Raw genomic sequence first — 21,123 nt, 5'->3', positions numbered from 1 at the left:
CCTGTTAGGCTTGCATCAAGCCTGTACCAGCCTCTCCAGTTCGATTAGGTTTTCACTTTCATTATACAGAAGGATACGGTGTATCAGTTTCATTGAATTTCATTCCAATATAGAACGGTCACCCTAATTTTAAAATATCAGAATATAAAAGGGGAGCATGGCCACTGGAATGAGGCACGAGGGTACGGAGGGACGTTCTCATTACTGCTCCCAATTCAAATCAATACTGCTGTGCTCTTGTACTGTACAGTGCTGCGTTGCTCGGTGCACATCTGTACAGATGCACGAGACTTGTTAGCAGTACAGAGCTATTTTATTATGATGTCCAGCTCCTTTCTTATTTTAATCAGGGTTAGCCGAAGTGCTGTCCAGCAGGACAGATGCCAGCCTGACCGCTCCTCCTAATGACTTGCCAAGCAGCCGGCACTGTTCAATAAGGAGAAGAACAGGAAAGGTTGACATGTCTGGCTCCATTTCCCTTGGCATCAGTTTAACAGCTGCTTTACTCAATGCCATTACGGGAGCTTCGATTTTATATTGTGTGACACTGAAATTTAAAAAAGCACTGCAAACAGGGCACAGATTACCAGGTGGCACAGAGGGTTAGAAACAGTTAAACATGTACTTTATTAACACAAAAACTAGCCAACAATAAACCTGCCCTGGTACGTTTCTACATGGCACACTGGCATGGTCTGGTCTTTGTTGGTTAATGCATAAAACTACAAACAGAAATACTATACACGATACACACACACAACCCATTCATTTATAGAAAAGCCATACAGAAAACTGTACGAAATATACCTGAATATACATGTGTTAAAGGATGCAGGTTTAGGCTATTACACAATACAGCACGTACAAATACATCCTTCTTCTAGACACACTGAATAATGTGCAGAACCAATACCATCAAAACCATGCTTAGAAACGTATGAAAAATCCCTGGATTTAAAAGTATTAAAAAGACAAATGTGTCTACTTGAGGGTCATGCTGGTTACGGTCATTTGTAGAAGGTATTTGGCACATCCTATTAACATGCCTGTTCTTGTATTATTTCATTACACAGTCCATTATTTTACAGGCAGTAAGGCTGCTGGAATGGAATGACCTTGCGACTAAATTGCTCTATAGTTCACTCTACACAAGTTTAATAACCTTCAGTCTGCTCCTAACTAACCCATCAACTTCATCCTGGAGCATCAGGGCTGACCTGGCAGGTGTATTCTATTCAGCAGGGCAGCTAAAGCACAAACACGGTACTTTTTCAAATACGTGTTTGCAGAAGTGTTTCAGCCAGAATGAACAGCTGTGAAATATTAATGATAATAATACAAATTGATAGAATGACACACCTTTATCTTCAGGATAAAAAACCCACCCATTAGAAGAGTCCCTGATACAGGCAGCGGTTTTATCTGACAAGGAAATCGGCTCTGTGCTCGTTCCTTTGTTGTTCTTTCCGCGCGGCTGACAGTTGCCCAATTATTGTGATCCCTGTAAAAGGGTTTGCTTACTAAAAAGGACTTGCAGTCTTTTACAGCTATTCACTGGAATTTAGAAGAGGCTCACGATCTGTACTGATGTCAACACCTCCCTGGTATTTATAGAAATCGTGAAGTTTTAGAAGGGATAAAAAAAATAATTCTATTGCAATTCCTATCATCAAAACCTATAAGGGTGTCCCATCCCAGTGCTGGGGGGCATTCCACTCCAGGTTTAACAGGTACAACGAGATCATGAATGACTCCCGGGTCTGGATGGAGGTTTAAATAGGTTCAATTAAACCATTTAGATCAGGGTGGGAACGAAGTCCAGTGAAACAGCCCAAAACAGTGTTTACACATTAAAGGGGTTCCCACTGCACGGCTACGAATGCTTCATGTAATGTTCGGGGATTTCACTGCTGCAACGTCTCATCACAGGCATTGCGAAAGGAATTAAAACCACCATCTGGAGAAATAAAAGCACACACATTTCATCACAGCTGGTCAAATCAAAAAGGATGTCAGCTTCGCACTGCGCTGTGACAGCCTTTTAATCACGCAGAGCCCAGAGGACAGAAGGGCAGTCAGATCACTTTGTTAAAGAGGTGTCCAGTTTGCTCCAGAAAGCCTCCTTCTGGAAGTGCTTCAGAAAGGCAGGTAAAGAGACTTCAATAAGAGCCTAAACACTACTGCAAATACAGCTCTCCCTCGAGGACGCATTTACTACAGCAAATACAGCTCGCCCTTGAGGAAGCATTAACTACTGCAAATACAGCTCTCCCTCGAGGATGCATTTACTACTGCAAATTCAGCTCTCCCTTGCTATTGCACCATTCAAGGATGCACATCTTACTTTGCCAGCTGACAGACATGGATAGCAACGTAAAGACTGAGCACCGTTTGTATGGTTTCCTTACTGGAAAACACATGTTGTATCTTCATTTCTGAGAATGACTAAAACTAATCTCCATTACTTACCCCTTTCATTTCCTGTCAGATCGTTTCATTAGTAGAAACAGCTGGTAGTACTAAAATGCACCATAAAATGTGTACAACAGCACCACCTAATGGGTATTGCATTGCATTATCTTGAAGAGTAAAAATTTATATTTATATATATATTACACACACTTTAGCACCAACAGAAAGAATGAATAAATAGATAATGAAACTAGAAATATACATATCACTGATTAATTTTTATCTATCTTTTTAAATGTTAGCAGTTTGCTCTTCCTTAAAATTAAAATGCACTGGACTAAAAAGATTAAACCCAACACCAACCCTTCACTGCTCACAGCATCGCAAACCTAATGACTGGGTCTGCCTGCCAAGTGAGCGGAGAACGGAGCAGTTTACATATATAAAAGCAGATGGGAGAGAAGAAGACTGCTGCACGGTGCTGTCCGGCGTGTTAATAAAGCACATGTTTCTGCTCGCTCGGGTCCAACATGACAGCGGTCGATTCCTCTTCCTCTGAATGACAGCTGCTGCTGCTGGAAGCCGTGTCCATGTCTCGCTGGTTGTGCGATGCAGGGTGGACCGACGCCTGCACTGCTATTTCCTGACCCTGCTGAGGGGGCACAGCGTCCTGTCCTGACTCGATGGTGAAGACCCTGTCTGGACAGCCCCCGATGGCCCGGCCCCCTTTGCCTGCCTGCCGTGGGTGCAGCGGGTCGTCCACGCGCACGGCTTCGAAGATCTCCTCCACGAAAGCCCTGCAGTTGAGGATGAGTGGAGGCAGGGGGATGCTCCGAGCCAGGTCTTCCATGTGCCGAGCGAACTCCATGGTCTTGTACTGGGTCACCTTGGCCAGCTCCAGCGTTTTGGCCGAGGTGATGATGGGGATGCGCTTGGCGATCTCGAAGGCCTTCTGCAGCTTCTCGGCCCCCTCCGTCCGGAAGAAGTCGTTGATGGCCTGCTCGGTCTTGCGCAGGTGGCTGCTGATCATGCACAGGCGGGTGACGTTGAGGACCATCACGATGGTGAAGGCGACCAGGCACACGATCACGTAGTACAGCCCCATCACACCGTGGGTGGAGATCACACGCAGGGTGATGGTGTAGTTTGAGCTCCCGGAGGAGCTGTGCGCAATGCAGGTGTAGCGGCCTCGGTCTTCAAAAGCAACCACAGTGATGTTCAACACTCCCCTGTCCAAAACCAGCCACTTTCCTCCTGAAAAAAACAAAACATATACACTCAATACAGTCCTTCCAAAGGGGCTGGACACATCCACACACTCCTGCGTTACACATGGCAGCACTGCCAGTGAAGGAGGAAGCTTCTCACAATGGATTTCTGAGACATTCTGGAAGTCCTTTAATGTTATATACCTGACTGGCATGTTACATAAAGACGACCAGCACTCACTTTACAGCTTTTAAAAAGGAAAATGAAGAGTCATATTTGTTTATTATTATTATTATTATTATTATTATTATTTGAAGATGCTACACTAGTGCTGGTAACATGTAATATTTCTTTGACCCAAGCCCCCGTAGTGAATGCTGTGCATTGAGACTCCAAGTGTTCTCTAGAGTTGAGCAAGCCCTTTGATAATGTATTGAGATACACCTGACTTGTGAATGCAGGACATGACGTAGGAAGCATGACACGACATCTTACCTGCTTCTTCAGCTTCCTCCAGCAGGTGTCCCTTGGAGTTGTACCAAACAACACGTGCATCCTGACCTCCAGTAACATTACAGGCGATCACAGCACTGGAGCCTTCCCTGACAATGACGTCACGGCGAGCTGGCAACCTCGCGAGAAGTTGGAAAGGAAGCACGGTCTCGTTGCGTTGTTGCTCTCGTGCCCACTGTTCTGTGGTATTCTGTGCTTTACCTTCAAGAGCAAACGCTAGCAAAGCGCAAAACGCAAGAGCCCAAACCATTGCAGCGGTGTTGTGTTTCAGCAACATCACAGCTAGGAGAAGTTACTCGATCACCTATGAAAGAAGAAAAAAATGTGTTCTCATGAAACAAGTTCAACATAAGCTATGTAGGGAGTCTTCAACATGTGATCGCTTCTGGAAAAGAAAAAACAGAAAAGCACCAATTACTACAGTTTAATTACAGCATTGCATAGTACACACACATACAAATATATTTCTCTTCAGCGTTCAGGGCCAGCAGGAACATTAGCATACGATGCACTATTCAGTTAAAGGCTCAGTTCATATGAAGCAGCTCGGGACGGTACACTTCACATTTCTCATCCTTTACCTTTATTATATATGAATAGAAAGAAAAACAAATTGCGGAAAACAAAACAATTCCAAACTTACTTACAAATACATAAAACGAAATACAGCTGTAGCTAACACAGACAACTACGGCACCAAAAGGCAAACCCGCTTTTAATCTCTTCTGTCTTCAACACTGCTTCATTACGCAACATTTCTGTAACTTCGCTGTCTTCTTTATCCAAAAACCCGGACACCTTCTTCAACAGAACTAACTGAACTAAACTCCATGTTACTCCTTCACTCAGCTTACCTCATTTACAATGAACGACTAACAGCACCACGTCACATGCGCCTGACACCTAACCCCACCACTAAACCTACCCATAAAACGAACTCTCTCACTATTACTTCAACACCATCTGTTTCGCACCCTGTAGCGGCCTCTAGTGGCTACTAGTACATCCGGCGTTCACCGCCTGAACCGAAAGGTAAAACGCAGTAATAGTTTGACGCATTAACCGAAAGTTGCCAATAAACGAAAAGCCCCTGTTTTCAAGTGTATTTATATGGAACGATATAGACTATAGTTGTACAAATATGGCATTGCAATACATGTGTTTTAAATGTTACCATTAAAAAATTTACATGCTTAACACGACATACCCAAACATAGCGTGCCGCTTCGTATCCAGTTTCAAATCCACGATTCTGCCTCAGTCCGGTTTTTACACAGTTGTGAAGTTATAAAAGCTGCATGGAGCATTCGCATAAATCATGCAAGAGCGCTCTGTAGCGCTGGCAACTACATAGAAAGTCGTCAAATAGCGGCGTGCAGTAATAATATCAGAATTTAATTAACATTAAAGTCTACGGGACGGGATTGGTTCCTGGGAAAATCCTGTTAATAACCGAGAGTTGACTTTATCAATGTAGCTAGTAATAACCGTCATCTACTGTATATATTTCATGAATACAATCATAATTTCTGTATTTTCCTCAATTTATTTTTCTTAAAATGACATATTAAGCTCAACACAAAAGCCAGGACTACAAGACAGGTTGTATATCACACAGCACTCGTCTAACAAACACCCGTGTGGCCTGACAAAATATGCACACTGTGATCAAACGTACCGATATAGGGTTATTCACAAACAAGCAACAATGCTACACAGTTTAAAAACGAGTAACACACAATACATTCATTACCAAAATAATAACCCGTACCATCGCCTTCTTCCCTGTCCAGCCGGAAACGGAAGTCGCGTTTGAAGTGCGTACGTCCTGTTTTTAAACTGATAGCGTGGAAACATTTCAAAGCTGACGTGACGTGGCTGCGGGAGTTCAGGGTACTGCCAGCACGTTTCGAAAGCACACTCTACAGGTAGGCAGCGCTGTGTTCTGTTACTTCATGCATGCTTTTGTAAGGAGAAAATGGGGTTAATAATATTATAACACGCAGGTCAAATGAACGTGGTCAAACCTAAGTCGCTGTTATAGAGTCAAGATCATGCTGGGTTATAGTACAGTGTACAGTCTGGCCAGGGAATGGAGGATTTGAGTAATGCAGATTGGATTTGCCTCCTCCTCCTCCTCCTCCTCCTCATCACAGATACAGTAAACTTGCACAGCCTCTGGGTATTCAATCAGAGCCACGTACAACGACAGAGGACTATACCCAACAATACTGTCGTGGCGCACAGGATGCGATTGCAGTATTATTTCAACGCTGGGTGTAATATGAGAGAAGAAATGATGTCCTTACATATAGCAACACGAAGACAAGCCATGGCGATACAGCCTTGTGCCGCACTAGTCTGTACGCTTTCCTACGGACAGCACAGTTTGAAGGGCCGGTTATTTGGATGTGGAATTCGGATAAGCCTTGCATGTTAATTTGTTTGCATTTCTTGTGATTTTCTGTTATAGCAAAATCTGAAAAAGGTATTTTATTATTATTATTATTATTATTATTATTATTATTATTAATCAAATCAACTCAGTTCTCATAAATGCAAACACAAATAAGTCCAGTATGTTTTATGTACAGTGTTAATGAATGATGCTGTCTTGTCATATATATAAAAAGCACACATTTGCATTCATATTTTTTCTACCAAACAAAATACTGTTTTTCTCCAGGAATGTTCCAGGATGTCTGAAGCAGAGAACGGCAGTGTCACAGGGGTGACATGTGACAGCCAGGAGCTCTCCCTGCAGAGCGATGATGCTGCTGGGGGCTCTATAGAGAGCGAGGCTGGGTCCAGAGAAAAGGGGGGCACAGCGGTAACTGGAGTCAGTCTGACCCGGAAAAGACCTGAAAACATCCCCCCTCCCTGTGAGCCCCAAGAGCCATGTGACGAAAAGCAGACACAGAGAGATGCACGACAGGTAACAATGGTACAGGTGTATACACAGTAATCCAGTCTCAAGGCATTTGTTTGTATTGTTTTTATCTAGCAATGCATTAAGTAATGAATGCACATATAATTGCTCATTCCTGACCTGTATGTACTGTGGGTCACCAGTGCCACGTGGAATTGAAAACCTTTGTCCTCCAGCAGAGTTGCTTTGCCAGTCTTTTGCACTGTGTAGATTACAATTCTACAGGAAGCATATCTAAATAATGGAGGAAGTGAAGCTGGTACACCAGGCCTGCTAGTTTGTGTTACTGTTAATCATGTGGATGTGTGCAGTGTACAGATAGTCTGAGTTGGGTAGCTTCATGTCACTTACTCTGTATAGGAGACCCAAGCTACTGTGAAAGCCCAGGGGGGCTGGGGATCCTGGGGAAGCTGGGGCAAGTCCCTCATCACCACTGCGTCAGCTACAGTCGCCACCGTCGGTAAGAGAAGCAGCACTGTATTCACTACTCGGGACAGGCATTACTGAGTCACATGATACAGTACATGTGCAGTGCTGACTGATTCCTGCTCTGTGTGTTCTATCAAGGTCAAGGGATTTCCCAGGTTATTGAGAAAGCAGAATCATCGCTTGGAATTCCGAGCCCTACAGACCTGTCGACAAAAGTGAGGGAGGAAGGAAAGCAAGAGGGTGAGAAGCAGTACAAGTGACCTCGACACTGTCCAGCACCTGATGAATCATTGGTCTGTGTGCTGTGTTTAAAATGCAGAGACCCTGAACAAAGCAATCAGGGTAATGTGCTGAATACACTCTGCGCTGGCTTTGCCACGTTCCATTATTTAAAAGCCCAGTTAAGGAACATGCATTATGAAAATGTAACGTAACACTAAAATAATAATATGATTCATTTTGTAAATACAGAAGGTCGTTGAATTTTTTTGACCTTACTAAATCAAATAAGACTCTTTAAATTGAGAGCCGGCTATGTGTTTAAACGCAGGTGCAGCAGGCAGTGGTAAGGACAGTGGGAGCAGCGCTCCGGTGGGGGCTGCGATGGGCATGTTCTCATCACTCAGCAGCGTGGTTCAAAGCACTGTGAGTATCTCTAAAGCAAATAGACAAAAGAGAAAACGGGCCCTCGGGGGCTGTATGGGATTCGTGTCAGAGATGCAGCTTGTGCACCTTTTATTAAAATAAAACTAGCAAAGATGAATCCATCATGCCAACAGGCAATTAAGAATAAAGCACCAGCTACACCTGCAGGTGAATGCAGGATAAAACACGTTCAAAGGGCAAAGCTGCAGCTTAAAACATTGTTCCTGTGCATGGCATTATAAAACACTGTTCAAGCTGCTGTTTGACATGGTTCCTGTACATTATAAAACACTGTTCAAGCTGCTGTTTGACATGGTTCCTGTACTTTGTAAAACACTGTTCAAGCTGCTGTTTGACATGGTTCCTGTACTTTATAAAACACTGTTCAAGCTGCTGTTTGACATGGTTCCTGTACTTTATAAAACACTGTTCAAGCTGCTGTTTGACATGGTTCCTGTACATTATAAAACACTGTTCAAGCTGCTGTTTGACATGGTTCCTGTACTTTATAAAACACTGTTCAAGCTGCTGTTTGACATGGTTCCTGTACTTTATAAAACACTGTTTACAAGATACAAGCTGCTCATATTGATGTTATTACCTCTCAGGGGAAAAGTGTTATAAGTGGAGGTCTGGATGCTTTAGAATTCATCGGGAAAAAGACCATGGATGCTATAGCAGAAGGAGATCCAGGGTTTAAGAAAACGAAAGGACTGATGATCAGAACTGAAACACTGTCCCAGGTGAACTTTATTTCATGTGTGTGTGTATTGTATGTCCATGTGTATTTTATGTATGTATGTATGTGTGTGTGCGTGTGTATTGTTTGTATATGTGTATGTATGTGTGTGTGTGTATACTGTTTGTATTTGTATTTGCTTGCGATTGTAAGTCGCCCTGGATAAGGGCGTCTGCTAAGAAATAAATAAATAAAAATAAATAAATATATGTATGTATGTGTACTGTAAGTATGTATGCATCTAGGTGTGCATGTATTCTGTCTGGTACAACAGTACAGCTGTTAAAACGACCCTACACAGTACAGCTGTTCAAACAACCCTACACAGTACAGCTGTTCAAACAACCCTACACAGTACAGCTGTTACCCGATTGTGTATTGTGTTTGAATTCACCTGGACTGCTTGCATTCTCATCTAGGTTTTACGGGAGGCGAAGGAACAAGAACAGCAACAAACAGCAGGGCAAGTTGCCACGGATACCAGTAGGAAAGCTCATTATGGGATGCTGTTTGATGAGTTCCAGGGCCTTTCCCACCTTGAGGCTCTGGAGCTTCTCTCCAGGGAAAGTGAAGCCAAGGTAAAGCACTTTCATCAGCAGCGTTGTAATGTGGATTCCATGAAGGGCTGGAAGCAGCATTGAACTGAGATTTCCATTCTGCCCTCGTCACGTTCAGCACCTTCACTCGGATCATCGTTACACACACACACACACACATTATTACAGGTCTCTTAAAACACATATTATTAATTAAAACTTACTTTTGAAGCTGGAATGGTTTCTAAACAGCTGCTTGTGGAGATCCTGGCTCAGTGCTTGCTTTGTGTTTGTCCAGGTGAGATCAGTCCTGACCTCGATGTCTGGGGAGGAGCTCGCCACTTTGAAAGAGGAGCTGCAGCTGATCAAAGAAGCCTTTTCACTGGGGGAATTCGACGATGAGGAGGAGGAGGAGGAAGAGAGGAAAGGTAGAACGGCAGTGCAGTATGACTGATCGTCTCATCAATGGGAAAAGCTTTCATGCAATGCATCGATACTCCAATATGTTCACATTGAAGCGATATCATTTCTCATGTGCACGCAAAGAATTCTGCATTTCAGTTGAAGCTTCTTTGAAACGCGGTTGAAAACAGTTGCAATATGTATGTATATATTTCTGTTTTTAGATGATGATGATGGTTCGGAGTTCGTGAAAGAGCTGACCGCTGTCATGGCAGAGCTACACGTAGCTACAACTGCAGACAAGCTCGGCAGGGTATGTCCTGAATGATCAAATCCCTACAGAAATAAAACCCGTTGCACTAAAACAGCCCTTTGCATGATCAGATTGCAGGTTGCACTGCCTTGGTTTGTATGTCTGCTGCATTTATTAGAAAAGCTGCCGTTTAGTGTCATGCTGGTGTGGTCAGGAAACAGCATCTCGCGTACGCTTGTGCCCAGACTGGGATGTGAGAACAGTGCACATGCGGGCTGTCCTCAGGGCTTTCAATAGAATGCAATACCTGTTACATTATTACAGATTACTGGCACTGGACAGCTGGGGTTCTTAATTCAAGGTGGCTGTAAATAAAGGCTATGCTGGTAGTCAAAGTGCATTCAGTTATGGCCTCTGTTTTAAAAATTAAAGGAACGTGTCTCTCCAGGCCAGAAAAAAGGCACACTGCTGGATGTCTGAAGTTCATATCCCTGGAGAATCGGAGAAGGAAGAAGAAACTGAAAGCACAGAAGCAGCTCCCAGGAGTTCTGTTGAGGTAGGAGCAACTAACTGACTTGAATGGTTATTGCAATGCACACAGTGTGCTGTGAGGCTTGTTCTGCTCAGTAATACCTGTTACACGAGTGTGTTGGCTTTGCTGTAGAAAGTGATACCTAGTAAGAGCTGCCTTTCATTAAAGGGGTTGAGTTTAGAGAGAGCGTATGTTTGCCTTGCCAGTGCAGGGATAGATAGAGGACTCCTATTGCATCGCGGTGTGACCCACGTGCTTGGGTCTTTTCATGTTCAGGTGCCTTCCTCTGTCTGATTTGCAGGATATTCACACGGATGCAATCCGAAGCCTGGCTGAAGTGACAGCCAGATCAATAGAGCAATTCCATAAAGCAGCTGAGCTGATCCTTCACAGCCGGGACCTGGAGTCCACGGCATTGGAACAGGCCAGATGTTTGTCACAGTAAGAGACGTCCTGTTGATTAAACCCAGAGTATACTGCAGCACGTACAGCCCAGCACAGTGTGCTTCTGCAGTCAGGACTGCTACCATATTCACTGTGACACCAGCACGAACACATATCCAGCCCATTCGTTAATGGAGAACACGTCGGGTACCAGCACATCTGTGGGGCGCCTTGCTTATTAAAATCCTTCAAAGAGAGAGGAGGAGGATGATGTGTAGACCAGGGTATAGTTATAATAACTGTAATGAATCTTGCTACTTATGTTTCATAGTGCATTACAATGTTTCATAGTGCATTACAATGTTTCATAGTGCATTACGATATTTCATAGTGCATTACAATGTTTCATAGTGCATTACAATGTTTCATAGTGCATTACAATGTTTCATAGTGCATTACAATGTTTCATAGTGCATTACGATATTTCATAGTGCATTACGATATTTCATAGTGCATTACAATGCTTTTTTCTTGTTTTTCAGGATGACCATCATTTTATGTAAAGAGATTTCATCGCTGTCTAAGAAGTTCACTTCTTGTTTAAGTACTGTTGGGGTAAGGTGTACTGTATTGCAAGGTACAATGCATTTACCACAGTGTATGTACCCTGGTTTGCCATGTTTATTAAAATGCCTTCCCGTGCCTTGCTGGTCTTTACAGCGCTTACCTGTGCTTTCCCATGCTGGCACTGTGCTTTATTACACGTTGCTATGCTTTTACTATAAGAGACCTCAAATAAGGTCCGATGTTTTTAAAGCCCCAAATCATCCGTGATCTGTGTTAAATACCAATCTATTTCCGTTTCAGTTTTTGTGTACAACACAAGACGATTCTCAGTTCGATTGTGTATCTACAATGGTGTTAGGCTGTTGTGAGATTGTTTTCTTGTGCTGTTACTTAATATCTGACTTCATTAAATGGATATTTTTTTTTTTTCCAGGCAAATGAAAAGGGCGATATCCTGAATCCACTGATCACTGGAGTCTTTTTGGAGGTTGGTTTATAATGTGTTGTTTTGGTTTTTTGAATACACAACTGAATTGCAATACCAGCTCATTCACTGACGCCAGTGGGTTTTCTGACCCAGTGAGTGGTTTCCAGTGAAGTGACTTCTGGTGTAATTAACCCAGAGGATTGTGAAGCATCCAGACGAGTTGATTGCTGTCTGCAGCTTGAGCTGATGCTTCCGGATCATAGAAAAATACACAGTGATCATTGTTTTGACTTGTTTATTTTTCAGGCTTCTAACAGTGCCTCGTATATCCAGGATGCTTTGCAGCTCTTGCTACCCGTTTTAGAGCTTTCTCACATCCAGGCTTGTACCAGCTCTGCACAGTAGCGGACAATAGATGGATTACACGCCAGTGCCAAAGCTGCAGCTGCTTCATAGAAGAGACAAGTGAGGGGATTTCAGGGTCTCTGCTGAACAGTTTGCAAAAGCTGGAAATGAACTGTGCTAATATAATCAAAGCAATGAGCACGGTCAGAAAGCTTAATTAACTGTGACCTGCTCTGTACCTGGACGCGTGCGTGTGAGAAAATAATAATGAAATAATCTGGATTTTAAAATAACAGTTTGTTGAGAGTAATGGTATTTCTTTTTACTTGTCATGTAATTTGATGAAATGTAAACCCTGTTTTTAACTCGACCACACGCCTGTTTCGTAGTGCGAGTCTTATCAGTGTCTGCAGGGAGACTGGAAGAAAGGTTTGGCTTTCTCTGATCCAGATTCTTTTCTTCCCGTTTCCTTTGCCATGAACATGTTGTACGACTTTATACTGAGCCCAGACTGCGTGTGTCGAGTTGTCTGATGTCGTGGACTTTAAAACATTTCAGGTAGTCGTTCTATCCAAAGGCTGCTCATAATAATATGAGTTGTACAGTACGTAGTGTACGCAAGTGGGATTTAAGCCACTACATTAGAACTGTGATGCTATTATAACTGCATCATTGGTAAAATAAAAATGACTGTACAATGTCTCAATACAACATGCTTCTGGTGTATGTGTATGTAATCAATATTGAATGACTTCCTTTTATTTAATGCAAATAAAACTCTATCCTATACATGTTGTGTGTGCAGTGCGTTCCTGTTGTCCTGTTTCTTCCTGCGTTTCACAGTGAAACAAGCAGTTTGGGATGCAACAGAATACTTCAAGAGTGTATAATAATGATTGCATATGAGTAAAGTAAAAATGAGCTGTCTTCATCAGTTTGCTAAAACAATCCTGCATTCCCTACAGACGCCTGCAAAAACAAACTAGATGGCTCATAGATTCAATACATACACATCTCATGGATGGTTCATAGATTACATACATACACATCTCATGGATGGCTCATAGATTCAATACATACACATCTCATGGATGGCTCATAGATTACATACATACACATCTCATGGATGGCTCATAGATTCAATACACACACATCTCATGGATGGCTGATAGATTCAATACATACGCATCTCATGGATGGCTTATAGATTCAATACACACACATCTCATGGATGGCTGATAGATTCAATACATACACATCTCATGGATGGCTCATAGATTCCATACACACACATCTCATGGATGGTTCATAGATTCAATACATACGCATCTCATGGATGGTTCATAGATTACATACATACACATCTCATGGATGGCTGATAGATTCAATACATACGCATCTCATGGATGGCTTATAGATTCAATACACACACATCTCATGGATGGCTGATAGATTCAATACATACGCATCTCATGGATGGCTTATAGATTCAATACACACACATCTCATGGATGGCTGATAGATTCAATACATACGCATCTCATGGATGGCTTATAGATTCCATACATACACATCTCATGGATGGCTCATAGATTCTATACACACACATCTCATGGATGGTTCATAGATTCAATACATACACATCTCATGGATGGTTCATAGATTCAATACACACACATCTCATGGATGGCTGATAGATTCAATACATACACATCTCATGGATGGCTCATAGATTCAATACATACACATCTCATGGATGGTTCATAGATTACATACATACACATCTCATGGATGGCTGATAGATTCAATACATACGCATCTCATGGATGGCTTATAGATTCAATACACACACATCTCATGGATGGCTGATAGATTCAATACATACGCATCTCATGGATGGCTTATAGATTCAATACACACACATCTCATGGATGGCTGATAGATTCAATACATACGCATCTCATGGATGGCTTATAGATTCCATACATACACATCTCATGGATGGCTCATAGATTCTATACACACACATCTCATGGATGGTTCATAGATTCAATACATACACATCTCATGGATGGTTCATAGATTCAATACACACACATCTCATGGATGGCTGATAGATTCAATACATACACATCTCATGGATGGCTCATAGATTCAATACATACACATCTCATGGATGGCTCATAGATTCAATACATACACATCTCATGGATGGCTCATAGATTCAATACATACGCATCTCATGGATGGCTTATAGATTCCATACATACACATCTCATGGATGGCTGATAGATTCAATACATACACATCTCATGGATGGTTCATAGATTACATACATACACATCTCATGGATGGCTTATAGATTCAATACATACACATCTCATGGATGGCTCATAGATTCAATACATACACATCTCATGGATGGCTCATAGATTCAATACACACACATCTCATGGATGGCTCATAGATTCAATACATACGCATCTCATGGATGGCTGATAGATTCAATACATACACATCTCATGGATGGTTCATAGATTACATACACACACATCTCATGGATGGTTCATAGATTCAATACATACGCATCTCATGGATGGCTGATAGATTCAATACATACACATCTCATGGATGGTTCATAGATTCCATACACACACATCTCATGGATGGTTCATAGATTACATACATACACATCTCATGGATGGCTTATAGATTCAATACATACACATCTCATGGATGGCTCATAGATTCAATACATACACATCTCATGGATGGCTCACAGATTCCATACATACGCATCTCATGGATGGCTGATAGATTCAATACATACACATCTCATGGATGGTTCATAGATTCAATACATACACATCTCATGGATGGCTGATAGATTCAATACATACACATCTCATGGATGGCTCCATATTAAATTGGTTGAGGCAGTTATAAAGATCCAGCAACCCTGGCTGTATTATTTCTAAACTCAAGAGAATCGGATGGGGATGAAGGACACAAAGCAGCAGCAACTGGTCAAGGGGGCTTCAGATCAATGAGACTTTTATTACAGCAGTTTATATTTCTTATTGTTATTTCAAAGCAATAGGAACAAAGACAATCATGCAATACCAATGCCAGATGAACCATGAAAAGGACAGACCCTATAAAGATGTGATCTAAAGGACCCAGTTAATAACGAGGCCAGCGTGTATGAAATGATTTTCTAAGTGACATTAAAGCAGGGTTTCATGACCCCCACCCTGATTTACTGTTCTGCTTCTTCAGCAAACAAGAAGAATGAGATTCTCCTCACTGCATTCATTCTGTTTAATATGCTCCTGGACCTATTAAAACACTCTCTCCCTCTCACTATTGCACTAATGTGTCTTTGTAGATATCACCTGCTGTAATCCTTACTACTGTAGCTGCATCCGAGTTTATATTGTACTTCAGTCATAGTGTTTGCACTTACTGTAAACTATGCTGCATTGAAAAATGGATCTTGCATTGTAGTACTGTACTGCCCTGTAACACCTGTGTGTGTGTGTGTGTGTATATATATATATATATATATATATATATATATATATATATATATATATATATATATTAATGGACTGTGTATGTCTAAAGGGTATTGAATACATTATACTGGTACAGAAAAGTGGTACCCGTGGTGCTGTATTGGATGGGACTGTCACTCAATTTAAATTAGGAGCGTCCTGTTTCATAAAATGTCGTACGACACGTTATTACAGTTTCTCCACCATTGTATTACTAAAAATGCAAAGCACAATTTTATGCAATTAACGCGTGTTTGTTGTTTTCTGGACTGCACTTGCAGATGCATATCCATTGCTCGAACACGTCTCTTCTGTCCTTTCCCAGTAAATACAGCTAACCTGCCCCAGCATGCATTGCAGCCGCGGCCGAAGCTCTCACGTGACTCGAGCTGTAACAGGGATACCGGGGTCAAGGGTTACCGAGAAGCTAACAGCGCGCCTGCGTGGTGATTGCATTTCAATTTACACGGAAACCGAGTGAAAACGACAGCGTCAACAGAAACGAGGGAAACGAAAAAAAAGAGATATAACGGAAAAAAACATCTAAGCAGGTACATTGGAGCCCACGTGAGGCAGAGTTTTATCACTTCAAAGCGGAACGAGAAGTGAAGACGGAGGACGCAGCATAAACACATTCTGCTTTTCCTCATTTGATTGTTTAGTCTAATGATGTTGCTTTGATAATGCATTAATACTACTACTACTAATAATAATAATACAGAACCTACCGTATCTCTGATCCAAAAACTAAACGTGTGTGTAACTACACGCGTGTTGTTCTTCCTCGAAAGTGTTTGGGTATGCGGTCCTGTGTTTACCTTGCATGTTCCCACAGTACCGGTGGGCGATGCAGTTATTGTTTTAACTGACAAATGATAATTAATCGGACGGTTTTTTAAATTTATTTTTTTGTATTGTTTGTTTCTTAGATTTTGCGCTTTCTGTGTATTTATTTATTTATTTTTTGTCCGGTACTGAAACTTGCTCCGTTGTACTGTTAGTTCCGCGTCACAAACGTTCCTGTGTGTGTCACGCTTTTATTATTGACTCAGCTCATTTTTGATAACGTTATATATATATATATATATATATATATATATATATATATATATATAATATATAATAAAATAAAATGCCTTTTGTAAAGTTAACCCCGTCACTGTAACGCTGCTTTTACAAGGAGGTGTTCATCAGATTCCCACTGCTGGAAGGTACCAACCAGCCTGGAATTTCGTGGGATATTCTCTCCTGGCTTGTGTGTCTAAACTTTCATGGAATGTATTGTAACCTTTTTAATATGGTAAAGCCACTGTGTGACGTGGACACTTTATTTAGTAGAGCTGTGGATCCTGCTTTGATAATGGATCCTAGAGTATCACACTTGTGCAGCAGTGTCCTTGTTTGACATTTTAGGGTACAAACAACGGACTGCCTACCTAGAAGTGCTCCAGAATTTTCAGAGGCCTTTTCAGTCACTTCCTCAGTCGTGCAAGATGCCAGCCGCGCTAGCAGATACCAGCAAGATCATCTGTGAAGTTTGGGCCAGCAATCTGGAGGAGGAAATGAGGAAAATCCGACAGATTATTCAGAGCTTCAACTTCATTGCCATGGTGAGAGCGAAGCCCCTGAAGCAGGGTTTTGGGTCAATTCCTTTTTCAAACCAAATTCCAATTCCCTTTGAACCAATTCCAACACACCATTCACCAAAATTGCAAATGGCAGTATTCTGTTAACACAAGCTTCTCACAGTGGCAACACATTACTTCCATTGACGTCACAGTTAGTCAATTCAATTGAGTGACAGTGGCTTCAGTTGATCCATCACAACACATTACTTCCATTGACATCACAGTTAGTCAATTCAATTGAGTGACAGTGGCTTCAGTTGATCCATCACAACACATTACTTCCATTGACGTCACAGTTAGTCAATTCAATTGAGTGACAGTGGCTTCAGTTGATCCATCACAACACATTACTTCCATTGACGTCACAGTTAGTCAATTCAATTGAGTGACAGTGGCTTCAGTTGATCCATCACAACACATTACTTCCATTGACATCAGTTAGTCAATTCAATTGAGTGACAGTGGCTTCAGTTGATCCATCACAACAGTGTTGTTTTGTGGATGTTGTTTAGGACACAGAGTTCCCAGGAGTTGTGGTGAGGCCGATTGGTGAGTTTCGCAGTACAGTGGATTACCAGTATCAGCTCCTGCGGTGTAACGTGGACCTGCTGAAGATCATCCAGCTCGGACTGACCTTCATGAATGAAGATGGGGACTACCCACCTGGAACAACCACCTGGCAGTTTAACTTCAAGTTCAACCTGACGTATGTGTGTGTGTGTGTGTACATTCCGTTCAGAAATGATGTTGAAATGTGAGTACGCTTTCTCTGCTGCTGAAGTTTGTTAAAATGAACCAGTTGCGTTTGGTTAACTGTTGTAATTCCCCATCCAGTTCACTGGTTGTTTAATTATATTCTTACATTGTCCACCCAGGGAGGACATGTACTCCCAGGACTCCATCGATCTGCTGCAGAACTCTGGACTGCAGTTCAAGAAACACGAGGAAGAAGGAATTAATACTCTCTACTTTGCCGAGCTCCTCATGACATCTGGTTTAGTGCTGTGTGAAAATGTCAAGTGGCTCTCCTTTCACAGGTAAGGCTCAAGGGAATATGTGCAGCAGAACGGTCTAACTGCATGCTATAGCAAATTGAATATTTTCAGCATGCAAGCATTGAGTCGATCAGGAAGTCACTGGAGCCTTGTTCTCTCTCGTTCGCAGCGGCTATGACTTTGGCTACTTGGTGAAGCTTCTCACTGACACCAGGCTGCCTGAGGAGGAGCACGAGTTCTTTCAGATACTCAACCTCTTCTTTCCTGCGATCTATGATGTGAAGTACCTCATGAAGAGCTGTAAGAACCTCAAGGTAGAGTGAAAAACAACCACGTGTTGCTGTTCCACTTGGGGTTACTGCAGCACGGTGTGAAGTGTTTGCGTCACAGTTAAACTGGGGTGGGAATCACTTGATCCGTTTCTTGTTCAGAAGAAGGGAGTTTATATCCTGTGAATTGGTTATTCCCAATCTTTTTTGCTGGTTAATCTGCATAACTTGGGGATAGACCGTGTCGGTTCTGTATGACGCTGCAGTGCTCCTAAATAATATCTGGCAAAATAGAAACAGCTGAACAGAAAAACACGTGCAACCTAGTCTTATTTACTTGTGTTGGTACCTGCATAGTTTCCATTGTAATGGTTTGTTACAAAGGTTCCTACCTTGGCATTCGCAGTGATCGGAGGCAGTGATGTTAGCTGTGTGTGTGTCTTCTCTTAAGGGGGGTCTTCAGGAAGTTGCTGATCAGCTGGAGTTGAAGAGGATAGGCAGGCAGCACCAGGCTGGCTCGGACTCGCTGCTCACTGGGATGGCGTTCTTCAGAATGAAAGAGGTATTCACGCAAAGGAACGGCACTGGCCATTTCTGCTGCTTTTACTGACTTCAAATATGAAAGTGCTTGCAGGAGCTCCCCCTCTGTTATTTACTGGATCTGCTCCTCTCAGTCTGCAGGGCCACACACTGGATTGAATTTAGACCAGAAGTGGAAGGCAGGTTATTGGCAATGTGATAGACATGTCTGAGCATTGTGTGCGTTTCTTTTTGTTTTAAATGAACCGGCTGTCATCTAACCCCATAGCAGAATGCTGGTTTAATAGTTAATTTCCAGTTAGAAGAGTGTATCTTAACGAGTCAATTCCTGTTTTTGTTTTTCAATTCCAGTTCCCATGTAATGAATTCCAGTTCCTTTAAAGGAATGTTGGTGCATCTCGGTGGTTCCTGTCCTGGTTGAATAAAGATTGACAATTGAGTAGCCTGAAGAAATATTCAGTGAAGCCAGTACAAACAGCTGGATAGCAACACCAGTATCCACCCGAAAGTGCTGCTTGTAAAAACGGGCTATGTTTCGTAGTGATGGAGAGAGTTTTGCAAGGATTAAATGGAACCCGTTCTAGCCGAGCTGTCCTGTTTGTTTCAGAGAGGTCTCTGGTATTAAACGTACTCATGAGATAAATGCACCCCTTTGTTAAATGTACTTCTTGGATAAATGCACCCCTTGTTACACACGTGATTCAAACACAGCATTCTTTTCTGTGCAGTTGTTTTTTGAAGATAACATCGATGATGCGAAGTACTGCGGGCGGCTGTACGGCTTGGGGTCTGGATCCACCCAGAGTCAGAACGGAATTGCAAACTCCTCTCAAGAAGAAACGAACAACAAACACTGACAGACTTGCCGCTGAGCCTCCACGCCCGGGTGCTTCTTTATCTCCCCAGCAGTATCCTGCATTCATTTCTTCCTCCAGCACCTTTTTAAGAAGTTCAGGTTGTGCGATCCAGATCTCGTCACTCCTGAAAGGACTTTGGTTTCTGTTGTCGCTAAATCTTGTGTTCTGTTAAGCCGTGTCTGCTTTTCCAGTTAAACTTCAGTACTAGAGCGGATCGCCTGCGATACCGACGCTGAGCCTCTCTAGCTTTAAATGATCCTTGTATTGCTTTCAGCTGCAGTACCACCACGTTTTTTTTGTTTTTAACAGGGGACCAGTGCCTGGGTGCTGTATGCAGTGGAAGACATTAGAAATGCAGCATTTTAACACACTCTGCTGCAATCCTCTTCTAAAATTCATAACTTGCTAACCAACGGCCGCTGTGACCCGTACAACAGGTTTCGAGTTGGATTCCCTAGGAACGTTTAAAACGGATCAGTGTCTGATACATAGCAGACAAGTTTGTAGTTGTACAATTTTAAAGAAGGCTGGGAAGTTATGTATATTACAAAGAAAGCTATTACGTTTTACAGTGTTTGTTTTCACTGAGAAATTAAGATTTTAGGAATGGATGTTGGCTCAGTAGGAAAAGAAAACTGTACCTTTTAAAAATGTTCACTTCCTGATTTTAATTTTATTATTTCCACAGATGATTGTGATGTATATTGTTTTTAAAAACGCCCGTTGTTTTAAACAGTTGTGTATTAAAGTGTTTTCTATAAACTGGATCTGAAGTTTGAATATGGTTCTCGTGTAGACCAGCCTTCGGGCATGATGTGCACAAGGTTTGGAAAGGGAGGTTTATTTAAAATAGAGTTCAATGGAACTATACAGTTCTAACTCTCCACTGGCACATGGGCGTGCTTTCAACAAGAAGGTAGGTGGTGGAGCAAGGGGCAGTGATTGCACAGTACCA

The 21,123-nt window shown here is 42.2% G+C and overlaps 3 protein-coding genes across 9 annotated transcripts; 2 read left to right on the top strand and 1 right to left on the bottom strand.

Annotated features, from left to right (window-relative positions):
* Positions 1–603: 603 nt before the first annotated feature.
* Positions 604–5,963, bottom strand: LOC117412774 (microfibril-associated glycoprotein 3-like). 5 transcript variants are annotated; one of them, XR_009308179.1, is made up of 4 exons: positions 5,888–5,952; positions 4,117–4,438; positions 2,776–3,666; positions 604–1,957 (listed from the first exon to the last, which is right to left on the bottom strand). XR_009308179.1 is itself a non-coding variant. In XM_034908705.2 (3 exons), exons 2-3 carry the CDS (start codon positions 4,409–4,411, stop codon positions 2,906–2,908), a joined length of 1,056 nt encoding a protein of 351 aa, XP_034764596.2. In that variant the 5' UTR covers positions 4,412–4,519; positions 5,906–5,963; the 3' UTR covers positions 604–2,905. The 5 variants fall into 5 exon arrangements, 4 of the variants coding, with proteins under 4 accessions (XP_034764596.2, XP_034764597.2, XP_034764594.2 ...); XM_034908705.2 differs by having other exon boundaries at positions 604–3,666; positions 4,117–4,519; positions 5,906–5,963; XM_034908706.2 differs by having other exon boundaries at positions 604–3,666; positions 5,906–5,961.
* LOC117413221 (protein FAM114A2-like) lies at positions 5,952–13,111 on the top strand. Of its 2 annotated transcripts, none has more exons than XM_058996550.1 (14): positions 5,952–6,062; positions 6,821–7,069; positions 7,424–7,523; positions 7,631–7,732; positions 8,043–8,137; positions 8,746–8,880; positions 9,296–9,454; positions 9,711–9,840; positions 10,039–10,127; positions 10,516–10,623; positions 10,901–11,040; positions 11,526–11,598; positions 11,984–12,037; positions 12,284–13,111. In XM_058996550.1, the coding sequence occupies exons 2-14, from the start codon at positions 6,833–6,835 to the stop codon at positions 12,380–12,382; spliced, it is 1,521 nt and encodes a 506-aa protein (XP_058852533.1). In that variant the 5' UTR covers positions 5,952–6,062; positions 6,821–6,832; the 3' UTR covers positions 12,383–13,111. The 2 variants fall into 2 exon arrangements, with proteins under 2 accessions (XP_058852533.1, XP_058852534.1); XM_058996551.1 differs by lacking the exon at positions 5,952–6,062 and adding an exon at positions 6,486–6,622.
* A 3,141-nt stretch (positions 13,112–16,252) lies between these two features.
* Positions 16,253–20,935, top strand: LOC117412983 (CCR4-NOT transcription complex subunit 8). Of its 2 annotated transcripts, none has more exons than XM_058996548.1 (7): positions 16,253–16,430; positions 17,293–17,489; positions 18,020–18,261; positions 18,383–18,544; positions 18,672–18,816; positions 19,223–19,333; positions 20,040–20,935. In XM_058996548.1, exons 2-7 carry the CDS (start codon positions 17,373–17,375, stop codon positions 20,166–20,168), a joined length of 906 nt encoding a protein of 301 aa, XP_058852531.1. In that variant the 5' UTR covers positions 16,253–16,430; positions 17,293–17,372; the 3' UTR covers positions 20,169–20,935. The 2 variants fall into 2 exon arrangements, with proteins under 2 accessions (XP_058852531.1, XP_058852532.1); XM_058996549.1 differs by having other exon boundaries at positions 16,258–16,430; positions 18,020–18,213.
* Positions 20,936–21,123: the final 188 nt, after the last annotated feature.

Source organism: Acipenser ruthenus, chromosome 22, assembly GCF_902713425.1.
Source record: "Acipenser ruthenus chromosome 22, fAciRut3.2 maternal haplotype, whole genome shotgun sequence".
Classification (NCBI taxonomy): domain Eukaryota; kingdom Metazoa; phylum Chordata; class Actinopteri; order Acipenseriformes; family Acipenseridae; genus Acipenser; species Acipenser ruthenus.
This window is presented reverse-complemented; position numbering and strand designations above follow the sequence as displayed.